The sequence below is a fragment of the Anomaloglossus baeobatrachus genome, chromosome 9, assembly GCF_048569485.1.
Source record: "Anomaloglossus baeobatrachus isolate aAnoBae1 chromosome 9, aAnoBae1.hap1, whole genome shotgun sequence".
NCBI classification, from domain to species: Eukaryota; Metazoa; Chordata; class Amphibia; order Anura; family Aromobatidae; genus Anomaloglossus; species Anomaloglossus baeobatrachus.
Genome location: NC_134361.1, coordinates 90,401,673 through 90,413,979, shown reverse-complemented (window position 1 = coordinate 90,413,979; position 12,307 = coordinate 90,401,673). Strand labels below are relative to the sequence as shown.

At 47.5% G+C, this 12,307-nt stretch overlaps 1 protein-coding gene across 1 annotated transcript in view; it reads left to right on the top strand.

The window, feature by feature from the left end:
• Positions 1–1,471: 1,471 nt before the first annotated feature.
• LOC142251248 (uncharacterized) overlaps positions 1,472–12,307 on the top strand; it is a 103,430-nt gene continuing 92,594 nt past the window's right edge. The window contains exon 1 of the mRNA XM_075323876.1: positions 1,472–1,690. Within this exon, the coding sequence (XP_075179991.1) occupies positions 1,564–1,690 (127 nt within the window). The 5' untranslated portion in view covers positions 1,472–1,563. The remainder of the gene's footprint in view (positions 1,691–12,307) is intronic.

Genomic DNA, 12,307 nt, shown 5'->3' with positions numbered 1-12,307 from the left:
GCGTCACAAAGCGACCACCCAATAGAAGCGGAGGGGCGGATATGAGCGCTCGTAACATCCCGCCCATCTCCTTTCTTCCTCATTGCCAGCGGCTGCAGGTACGGTGATGTTCCTCGTTCCTGCGGTGTCACACGTAGCGATGTGTGCTGCCACAGGAACGACTAACAACCTGCGTCCTGCAACGATATTCGGGAAAGGAACGACGCGTCAACGATCAATGATTAGTTGAGTAATTTTGATTGTTAACGGCCGTTCCTGCGTTTCACACTCAACAACGTCACTAACAAGGCCGGATGTGCGTCACGAATTCCGTGACCCCATCGACATCTTGATAGCGATGTCGTTGCGTGTAAAGCCCGCTTTAAATTCTGAAAAATAGTATCGCTGTGTTCGTCAAAGTCCGATCTATCAAAATATAAAATCAATTATTGGGATCAGTAAACTGCGCAACGAGAAAAATAATCAGAACGCCAGAGTTATGTTTTTGGTCTCTAAAATATTGGCATCTACCCAAAAATTGTATCAATAAAAACGTCAGCTCAAGGCGCAAAAAATAAGAACTCACACAGCCCCAAATCCCCCCCCCCCCCAAAAAAAAAATGTTATGGGTCACAGAAAATGGAGACAAAAGCAACATTTTTTTTTTCTTAGAAATATCGAATTTTTTTTTTCACCACTCAAATATTTATTTAATCATATACCTTACCACCATATAAAAATAAACACCAGGCAATGATAGAAAAATATCAAAAGGATAAATATCAAAGTCAAACCACTCAGATAAATAAATAATTAAATAAATAAATAAATAAAAAAAACTATACATGTTCAGTATCTAGGAACTCCTACTGACCTCGGGAATCACACCAGATCAGTATTAGCAAATAGTGAACACAGTGGATAAAAAAAAAATAAATAATCGTGGATTTGCAATTTTTTTGCAATTTCAACGCACTTGTTTTTTCTCGCTTTCCTTTGCATTCTGTGATAAAACGAATGGAGTCATTCAAAAGTACAATTCGTCCCGCAATATATAAGCCCCCACACGGCTATGTGGACGGAAAATAGAATAGTTATTATTATTGTGACTCTTGGAAGAAAAGGAGGAAAACATCAAAATGAGAAAAAAAAATGGAAAATTGCAAGGTCGTGAAGGGGTTAATCAATTCCCCGCTAACTGCAATAATAGTAAAAAATGATTGTACAAATCTATAAAATCCATACAGATCGCGGTGTGAGCTGAGCGCACAGTCCCTGCGGTTTCCCCGGACGCAGTGTGTGACCGGTGCCCCTCCATAGAGCTGGGTTTCCCTCACACCCGGTTGCAGGTCTGTGACTTTGCAGCTCTGGGAAATCCCGCACAAGTTTCCATCACTACGTGAAGAATTAGGACGAGCAGCTGAGGACTCCTCCGAGGGAAATAGGGGAGGGGGCGCTGTTAGCGGAGGCGGCGTGTAACCGGCGGCGCTAGGACTTGGGGGAGGGAGCAGGTGCCCGGGCCCCTGGAGATGGACGCACCTGGCTCCCTGCTCCGGCTGTGCGCCTCACCGCTACCTGCACGGCATGAACACGGCGGCATCTCCGAGGCCCGGGAACCCCTCGCCAGCCCCGGAGACGGCACCATGCGAGGACCCGGGGCTCTCCACGTCCAGTGACCGGGTGGAGGAGGAGCTGTGGCTGTACGGGACCGGTAGGTGCTGCTGCGCCTGGTGTGAGGGCGGGCAGCGGAGAGCGACATGTGCGAGCAGCGGGGCCACAAGTGCGGAGCGACAGATGTGGGCAGTGGAGTGACAGGTGAGGAGCGACAGATGTGGGCAGTGGAGTGACAGGTGCGGAGCAAGAGGTGCGAGCCGTGGAGTGACAGGTGCAGGCAGCAGGGCCACAAGTTCGGAGCGACAGGTGCGGCCAGCGGAGTGATGGAAGCGGATAGCAGGGCGACAAGTGCGAAGTGACAGGTGCGGCCAGCGGAGTGATGGAAGCGGATAGCAGGGCGACAAGTGCGAAGTGACAGGTGCGGGCAGCGAGGTGACAAGTGAAGAGCGACAGGTGCGGCCAGCGGAGTGACTAATGTGGGCAGCAGGGTGACAAGTGCGAAGTGACAGTGCGGGCAGTGAGGTGACAAGTGCGGAGCAACAGGTGTGTGCAGTGGAGTGACTGGTGCGGAGGGACAGGTGTGGGCAGCAGGGTGACAAGTGTGGAGGGACAGGTGTGGCCAGCGGAGTGATGGAAGCAGGCAGCAGGGCGACAAGTGCGATGTGACAGGTGCGGGCAGCGGAGGGACAGGTGCGGGCAGTAGAGTGACAAGTGTGGAGCAAGAGGTGCGGGCAGTGGAGCGACAGGTGCGGAGGGACAGATGTGGGCAGGGGAGTGACAAGTGCAGAGCAACAGGTGCGGGCAGTGGAGTGACAGGAGCAGGAAGCAGGGCCACAAGTGCGGAGGGACCGGTGCGGGCAGGGAAACGACAGGTACGGCCAGTGGAGTCATGGAAGCGGGCAGCTGGGTGACAACTGCAGAGTGACAGGTGCGGGCAGCAGGGCGCCAGGTGCGGGACGCGGAGTGACAAATACGGAGCGACAATTGCGGGCAACGGATTGACAGGTGCGGCCAGCAGAACGACAGGTGCGGGCAGGGGAGTGACAAGTGCAGAGCGACGTGCTCACAGCGGAGCCACAGGTGTGGGCAGTGGAGTGAGAAGTGCGGAGCGACAGGTGCGGGCAGGGGAGTGACAAGTGCAGAGCGACGTGCTCACAGCGGAGCCACAGGTGTGGGCAGTGGAGCCAGAAGTGCGGAGCGACAGGTGTGGGCAGTTTTGCACTTGACAAAACAATACTGAAGTTGGTTTCATATTCACAAAATTTTCTTTTTTTTCCCCCACAAGTTTAATAAGCAAAAATCTCACAATAATAAAATTCAGTGCGGTGCCCGGATGTGAATACAGCTACAATAATACAAGTCTTGCCCTATATCAATATCAGTTCTTGATGTTAACCTGGCATCAAAGTGGGCACGTGATCATCGCTAATCTCAACCTTCATATTCATCAGTGTTTTTTTAACCATGATTCTGGTGTAAAATACTTTGATAACTAAAGTGATAAAAATTGAACAATAAGTTGCGCAAAACAAATTGCAACTTTTGGTGTTTTTTTGCCAGTTTCACTCAATTCCACCCAAATGGGGTCATGACACCACAGCTCGTCTCCTTTACAATGAGCTGGAGGGCTCCTTACACCACAGGAGTAGGATATGTAGCGAGGGGCACTTAGGCGTATGACTGTTCAGACACATGATTTGCAGCCACTAAACATGTTGGGCTTCTTAATCAATCACAGTAATTCCGCAGCATCTCTCTCCAAGCGCTTCACCCTCACCGATCACGGCACGGCTGTCGCACTGCTCCACTGCCTCTCAATCTTCTTCCCTACCCGCTCATTAGCCTCATCACATATTCATTGCTTCTCCCTGTGATAGGTTGGAGTAAGACTCGCCCCCAAGCTGAGTGACAGCTGTCTGACTGCAACTCAGCTCACAGCTGATGACGGGCTGTGATCACCGCTCTCCCCGGACAGCACTGTCACTGTTAAAGTACTGGCAGGGTACGGGACACGGTCCCGCACTTTAGGCCAGAGTGCTTCAGGTCAAAAGAGGTCATACCGTGGGAACCAGGGTATGACCCCTGATGAACTGAGTGATGTCACTGCTGGCAGCCGGGTCCTCCTTGTCAGTGTGTCCCAGAGCCTGGAGAAATCGTACATGTTTGTGGTCTCTCCAGGCTCCAATGTAGCAGAGCCAGGACCATTGTGGACCTCGTGTGGATTATCTCGGACCAGGAGGGCTGTGTGAGTGGTTAATAGTGGTGAAAGAGGGGGCTTTTTGTATTTTATTCCAAATAAAGGATTTTTTGTTGTTTGTGTTTATTTTCTTTCTCTTGCAGATTAATCATGGGGGGTGTCTCATAGATGCCTGCCATGATTAACCGAAGACTTAGTGGCTACTATGGGCTGCCATTAACTCCTTATTACCCCGATTGCCACCGCACCAGGGCATTCGAGATAAGCGAGGTAAAGTTCTGGGATTGTCGCATCTCATGGATGCGGCTTCTGGCTGATATTTTTAGGCTTGGGGGCTCCCCAGCATGAGAATACCAACCCTCAGCTGTGAGGCTTTATCTTGGCTGGGTATCAAAATTGGGGGGGGGACCGCACACCGATTTTTAATTTATTTATTTTACTGTACGATACAGACCCGCCCACCGGCGACTGTGATTGTTTGCAATCAGACAGCTGTCACTCAGCTTGGGGCGTGTCTAACTGCAACCAATCATAGAGAGAAGCAGTGAATATGTGATGAGGCTAATGAGCGGTAGGGATGAACAATGAGAGGCAGCGAAGCAGTGTGACTGCCGTGCTGCGCCGTGATCGGTGAGTAGGAAGCACTTGGAGAGAGAATCAGTGGCATAATACTGTGACATCCTTAGGCTGCTTCTCACTTGCGAGTTTCTCGCAGTAGAGCAATGCGAGAAAAACTCGCATTGGAATCGGACACATGTTAGTCAATGATTCAGCTCGCATTCGCAATTTTTTTCTCAGTCCAAATCTGACTGAGAAAAAAATCGCAGCATGCTTCTTTTTTGCGAGTTTCTCGGCGAGTCTCTCCAATGCAAGTCTATGGGAGCGTGTAAATAATCGGATGTCACGGGACGGCATTCACACCATCCTAGTGACATCCGATTTTCTAAATACATTTCTCGCATGTTTCCTAAAACACTGGAAACGAGTGATGTCTCCCAATGTCTGTCAATCACTATTCTGTCAGTCGGTCTCTCCCTCTCGGTCTCTATTCTCTCTCTGTCGGTCGGTCACTATCTCTGTCCCTCACTCTCTGTCCATGTCGATCTATCCCTCTTCCCCCCCCCCTCTCTCATACTCACCGATCCCCGATCACCAGCGCGGCGCTGCACGGCGGTCACACTGCTCCGGCGGCTTCTCCTCTTTTGAAAAAGCCGGACGCTCATTATTCAATCTCATATTCCCTGCTTTACCCGCCCACCGGCACCTATGATTGGTTGCAGTCAGACACGCCCCCACGCTGAGTGACAGCTGTCTCACTGCAACCAATCACAGCAGCCTGTGGGCGTGTCTATGCTGTGCAGTAAAATAAATAAATAATTAAAAAAAACGGCATGCGGTCCCCCCCCAATTTTAATACCAGCCAGATAAAGCCATACGGCTGAAGGCTGGTATTCTCAGGATGGGGAGCGCCACGTTATGGGGATCCCCCCAGCCTAACAATATCAGCCAGCAGCCGTCCAGAATGGCCTCTTCTATTAGATGCAACTGTTCTGGGACTGTACCCGGCTCTTCTCGATTTGCCCTGGTGCGTTGGCAATCGGGGTAATAAGGAGTTAATGGCAGCCCATAGCTGCCACTAAATCCTAGATTAATCATTGCAGGCGTCTGAGACACGCCCAGTGATTAACCTGTAAATTAAAGTTAATAAACACACACAGTGAAAAAATCCTTTATTTGAAATAATAAACAATAACAAAGACCCTCGTTCACCACTTTATTAAGTATGCAAAAAACCCATCCTTGTCCGATGTAATCCACGGAGGTCCCGCGTCGTTTCCAGCTCTGCTACATGAAGGTGACAGGAGCTGCAGAAGACACCGCCGCTCCTGTCACCTACACGCAGCAACTGAGGTGAGAAGCGCGATCAGCTGATGTCAGTCAGGTAACTCGTGGCCATCGCTGGATCCTCCAACAGTGACAGCAAGTCGCCCGAGTGATAGCGATTAAGTCACAGGTAAGTTGCGGTCACGCGGGGAGGATCCAGCTGGCCGCGGGTAACCTGAGTGACAGCAGCGCTAATTGCGTTGCTCAAGTCAGTCACTCAGGGGATTAGCGGTCACCGGTGAGTCCTTCACGGGTGACCACTAATCAGGATGCGACACAGACAGAGCTGCGGCATGACAATGAAGTCGGGTGAAGTTCACCCGAGTTCATTCTGATCGTGCGGCTCTGTCTGTGTCTGCTGTCATCTGCCATTCAGCTCTGCTACATGGCTGTCTGTGGCTGCTGTCAGCGGCCATGTAGCAGAGCTGAATAGCAGATGACAGCTGCTGAGAAAAAAAAAAGTATCACACACGCATTGCACACGCACTGCAATCATGAGAAAAATCTCAGGATCGCAGTGCAGTTGCATTGCACTCTGACCTAATGTGAACTATAATCAGCCGAGTTTTTTTCAGCCAACTCGGACCGATTTTACTCGCATAGATGTGTTTCCAGCATTATTCTCAGAAATGCATGCAGGCAAATTCTCCAGGCTCTCCCCATTCAGTTTAATCACTTTCCCATCCATTGCAGCCTTTTCCTCAGGTCCCCAGACCTCTCTGTTGGGCCCAGCAGAAAATTACTTGCATTTCCCATTGACTTGCATTATACTCGCTATTCGTAACGAATACATGAGTGTTTCAACGTACTTTTTATGAGTATAGCAATTACGAAAATGTTTTGCCCCTGGTAATGGTGAAAATGTCAACATCAAGTAACTGAGCGTATATCCCGGAACTTCTCTGTGCATGGCTGTGTTTTGATCTTCTGGTGTTGGAGGAGTGAAAGAAAACACCCACAAATAAGTGTTCTGGAATACACACAGTTGGTTGAAAAGAACATTTTCACACCTGTTACTTAACAGGGGATATTCGTTTTGGAACGGAGGAGCACAGAAAAAAAACACACATCAAAAGGTCAAAAATGAAGAGAGTAAAGAAGAATTAGTCCTAGCCCAGATGCTTGAGGCCCCTCTGCTGATCGTTGTGGCACTCCTGTGCTAAGTTTATCCTGTTTCCAGTGAGTTTGCTTCCTGTCCCCTTAGTAGTTTTTTTTTGTTTTTTTTTTGTTTTTTATCCATGGAAATATAGTAAACCCTTCTCCTTTCTTTATATGGTACAGAATCAAATACAAAGTCCAGATATGACATCGACCACTTGACTAATATCCAAATTTGCAGTTATCTCCTCGTAAAAGCCCAGTATGTTGGATAGACATGACTCATCTTTCATGAATCCAATCTCGTAGTCGGTTTTATTATTCTGCAATATACTGTATTTCTGCATGTTCTCTCATTATGCCCTCAAATATGTTACACACCACTGATGGCAGACATACCGGACGGTAGTTTCCTGGATCCACCTTCTTGCCCTTCAACTGTACTACAATTTTGTGGCACTGACCCTATTACAAGAGACTAAAAAGATAAGATACCATGGTCTGTCAATTACGGAGTTCAACTTCAATACCCTGCCTTGGGGCTTGATCAATATTTAACCCATTCACGACCAAGGACGTACCGGTACATCCTTGGTTGTGTCCCTTAGTTTGATGCAAGCTCACGCTCTGAGCCCACATCATTTTTTTTTTTTTCTTTTTTTCTCCACATTGGCTGATCTGAAACAAACTCATAAAGTGGGTTTAAATAAAAAGAGCTGCATATGGTAAGATGAATAAGGCGCAAATGCATCAATAAATCAGGACCCTACTGCTCTGCAGCTAAAGGTTTAGGCCGGGGCCTCACGGGGCACTAGTGTGATGCTCGCATGACACTTGGCTCGCGCTGGCAACACAGCAGGAGCCGAGTGTCATGCTAGTATCCCTGCGACTGCGGTCCAACTGTGCGAGCGGACCTCAGCTGCGGGGGGCGGGCCGGCTCTGAGGAGGGGTGGGCCAGCGCTGCGGAGGGGGGGGGGCGGCACGGATGAGGGAAGGGAGGGATTTATCTAGCTCTCTTCTCCGTAGCCAGCTATTGCGATTCTCGCTCTGCACACGCGGTGTACCGCGAGTGCACTGCGACTTTTCTCTCGCCCCATTCACTTGAATGGATGTGTCGCGGGCGGCGGGGCGCTGCGCTTGCTAACGCTTGGGTCCGGCGCTGCTGCTGCTGCTCGGTGGCTCGAGCGGTGGGCCGGATACGGGAACCTGAGGGGCGCTCCTCGTCCGTAAGTGAAAAGGGGGTGGTTTGTTTGGGGATTTAGTCCGTTACTCCACCAACGGGTTGTGGTGAAGGTGGGCACCACTGCTGCTGGTGACGGGGATCCCGGGAGCGATGGTAGGGAGCAGCTGGGATGTTGTTTTCCCCCTCCATGGGTAGGGGTTGGTGGTCCCGGGGCCCAGTGGTGTGATGGGGAGGCAGGGTCGGTGAGGTGCAGGGTTGCAGGGACAGCGCGGCGCAGTGCCGGATGGCACGGGTGTACTCACTCAGCAAGAGATGCACAAAGTCTCCAGTAAACCAAACGGCTGGATGGACGGGTCCCGCAGCCGTCTGCAGTGTCTCTCCCCGGACAGGTGATGGTGGCTGTCTCTCCCTGCACCTTTTGTGTACTGAGTTGACTCCAATGGCTTCCCAACGGTAGTCCGCTCCCCGGTGTATAGATACCGGAGGAGCCCATTTTGCCCGTAGGCGCTGGCCCTTGGATTTCTAGATGGTGGAGGTGGCTGTATATCCTCACGGTGTGAGCTGTTGCCTTCAATCGGGACTTGGTTGTTAGGGAACCCCGGGGGTTCCTGTCACATTTGGATTCGACTATTGACGGCGACTCCAAGCCTGGTCGGGGTCCGATGGCCCTGCCTGTGTGCTTAGCTTCACTCCATTCCCCGGTCCGGTACCGGTGGACCACCGCCCAGCCCCAGTCCTTACAGCTCTGCAGAGTTCCACCAACTCCTGCAGACGGCCACCACCGTCTGCCAACCTTGCTGTCAGTGCCTGGGCTCCTACCCAGACACCTGTAGTACGTGACCTCTCACTGTCACCTCCTGAACTCAACTCCTCCAAACTCTAACTCACTGCTTTTTCCCGCCTTCAGGTCTGTGAACTCCTCAGTAGGTGGGGCCAACCGCCTGGCTCCGCCCCACCTGGTGTGGACATCAGACCCTGGAGGGAGGAAACAAGGGTTTTGTGTCTGACTAATGTAACTGTCTGGGGGTGTGTTTTGTCTGTGGCTACCTGGCTAGTCCAGGGCGCCACAGATGCGAGAGAAGAGAGTCTCGCATTACACCCGCAGCATGCTGTGATTGTTTTCTCGGTCTGATTAGGGCTGAGAAAATAATCGCTCTTGTGTGCTGACACATAGGCCAATATTGGTATGAGGGGAATGCGATGTTTTATCGCACTCCACTCGCACCGATGTTCTCGCCGTGTGGCTTAGGCCTTACTCCTATTCATGGGAGTTAATGGAGTTGGTAAAAGAAGCGTTTATCTTCCTACTGAAGTATCGGACTAAGCGTTGTAGCTCTGCTATTCCCTTAGTGTCTCTTTCCAAATAAACACAAATTCCCTGTTGGAAGAATCGTTCTTGAAAATAATTAATCCCTGATCCCTTATTAAACTCCTCAAGAGAAGACCTTCAGAATGTTTTGGGTTTTTTTTAGACTACTCTTAAAGGTTCATCTTCCCAGTATTTGCCATTTATAGGCTTTCTACTATTAAAGTTCCTCTCATCATTTTAGATTGAAATTACTTACCTTTTTTTTTTTTTTCCTGGTTCCTTCACAATAGTGGTGACATTTAACCCTTTAATGACTGAGGTCTATTTCTTCTTTCCCTGGAACCTTTAGCAGATCATCTGTATTCCTATTGTTAGCTTTTTAGGTTTTTGTTTTTTGTTTTTTTTTGTTTTTTTTTTCATTTTTATGTCATTTCTTCTGATTGAATATTTGCCATGTACAGCTCTGGCAAAAAAAAATTAAGTGACCACTGCAAAATTTTCAGTTATTCTGATTTTTCTCTTTTTATAGGTATATTTTTAAGGAAAATGTAAATTGTTCTTTTATTCTATAAACTACTGACAACGTCTCCAAATTTCCAAGCATAACATTTTGTATTTATTTTCTGAAAATGAGAAATGATGAAAATACCAAAAAACTGCACTGCTTTTAGACCTCAAATAATGCAAAGAAAACGAGTTCATAATCATTTAGAAACAATAATACTAATAATGTTTTAACTCAGGAAGAGTTCAGAAATCAATATTTTGTGAAATAACCATGATTTTTAACCCCAGCTTTCATGCGTCTTGGCATGCTTTCAACCAGTCTGTCACACTGCTTTTGGGTGACCTTATGCCACTCCTGATGCAAAAATGTAAGCAGTTCTTCTTTGTTTGATGGCTTGTGACTAGCCATCTTCCTCTTGATTACATTCCTGAGGTTTTCAATGGGGTTCAGGTCTGGAGATTGGGCTGGCCATGACAGGGTTTTAATGTGGTGATCTTTCATCCACACATTTGTTGACCTAGCTGTATGGTATGGCACATTGTCCTGCTAGAGAAATCAGTCCTCAGAGTTGGGGAATATTGCCTGAGCAGTAGGAAGCAGGAAGTTTTCTCCAGCTTTAAAATAATCATAGGTGTGTGTACAATTTTTTTTTTCTAGACAGTGTAAAAAGTAAAAAAAAATTTTTTGTAGACTGTTCAGAAATTTGTAGATGGTTGACACCTCAGGCATAATAAATATGTTGCAATCAGAAGCTAATTAAAAAAATGACAAGAACATTCAGACACTAGTTTTCCCTCATCAGTCTTGACCCATAGTGCATTAGATTTGTTCGCATTTCCATTGTTGTTGTTGTTTTTTTTTTTGTTTTTTTCTTTTATTAGATTACTTTGTCAGTTCTGTTTTTTTGTGGATCAGAATCCAGCATTGATGTCTATGGTGATGTCTTTACATCCAATGAAGTCATCTGGTTTCCACTGATCCTGTGCTAAGTAAGGGTTTTTAAAAAAAAAAAAAAAACCTTTGTGTTTAACAACAATTTAAAAAAAAAAAATCCACCACTAAATCAATAATAGATGTGGTGTGTAATAAGAGGTAACCGGGAGGGCGTCTTTTTTTTCCTTTATAAGGTTGCAGGGCAGACCACTTACTAGGGTGCTGCCCTTGTCAGGGTGGAAGCTCATTCACCGGGCATGACAGGGGCTGATACACATTTACCCGACTGCTGACCCTGGTCCTTCCAGCCTGTGACTCCGTATTTGGATTTGTGGAGAAAATGTTGGTGAGATCTACCTTTTTTCTTTCCTTTTGGCAAAAAATGTTTTGTATTGCACAAGCACTTTGTGTTTTTATTGTTAGTAGTGTTGAGCGGACCCGAACTTGAAAAATCCGGATCCGCGCGGTTTCAGCGGTAGATCCGGGTCGGACGCGGGAATCCGGGTGCGCGATCCGGATTCGGTGTTTTCCCTTTCCCTGATTATTAGCAATCCGCTCAACTCTAATTGTTAGATTAAATGTTAAGTTTTAGTCCCTGCTATTATATTCACTGATTTAGGACTATTGAGCGTCATTTCTCTGCATTGCAGAATTTGCTTTTGTAATAAGAGGTAACCCCAGCACTCCCGTTATTCCCAGATTAGCTGCATGCTTAGACCAGTGCAGGGGAAGAAGGGCGAGCAGTCGTTGAGTGGGGGCGCCATTTCGTGATCTTAGGGTGCCAACCTTCGCGGACAGGTAGGGAAAGTAAGAGGGTGATTGGTCCAATCCCTACCCTAAATACTTGAGCACTTTACCCTAATTGTTTGCTTGGTTTTTTTGGATACCTGATTTTAATCTAATAAGTACATTTTTAGGGGTTTTTTGATGTTTTTTTGTTTACATACTCCCTAGTTTAGTCAGTTCTTATGGTTGTTTGCATTTTTCCTACTTGCACTGCAGATCAATCCTAATAGTGATCATGCACAGATATTACTATTCTACAGTCTTTCTTCCTTGAACAGTGGGCAGGTTACAGTTTATCTGCTTCACATAGTATTTTTGGTTCCCACCTGTCTTTTTCCTATTAAAAGATAAAGCTATTAAACGTAGTACATAGGTTCGTTCAGGCAAGCATATTATACGTACATGTTTTGTCCATGTTAAAATTGGATCACACAGGAACCAATGTTATTGAATAGTCTGTGAGAGTGCGAGACAAATTTATCTGAACAAATCAGAGTGTGTGGATGGTGGGGAATAATAATCTTTTTATGTAGCGTCAACATATTCCGCAGCGTTTTACATACATCAGCAACACTGTCGCCATTGGGGCTTACAATCTAAATTCCCTACCAGTATGTCTTTGGAGTGTGGGAAGAAACACAAACAAACACGGGGAGAACATACAAACTCCTTGCAGATGGGATTAGAACACAGGACCCCAGCACGGCAAGACTGTGGTGCTAACCACTGTGCCACCATGCCACCCATAAATTGCACCATGCGTTAGTCTCCTCCATATTTCAGATGAGACTCGCCCATTCAAGTCTATGTAATAAA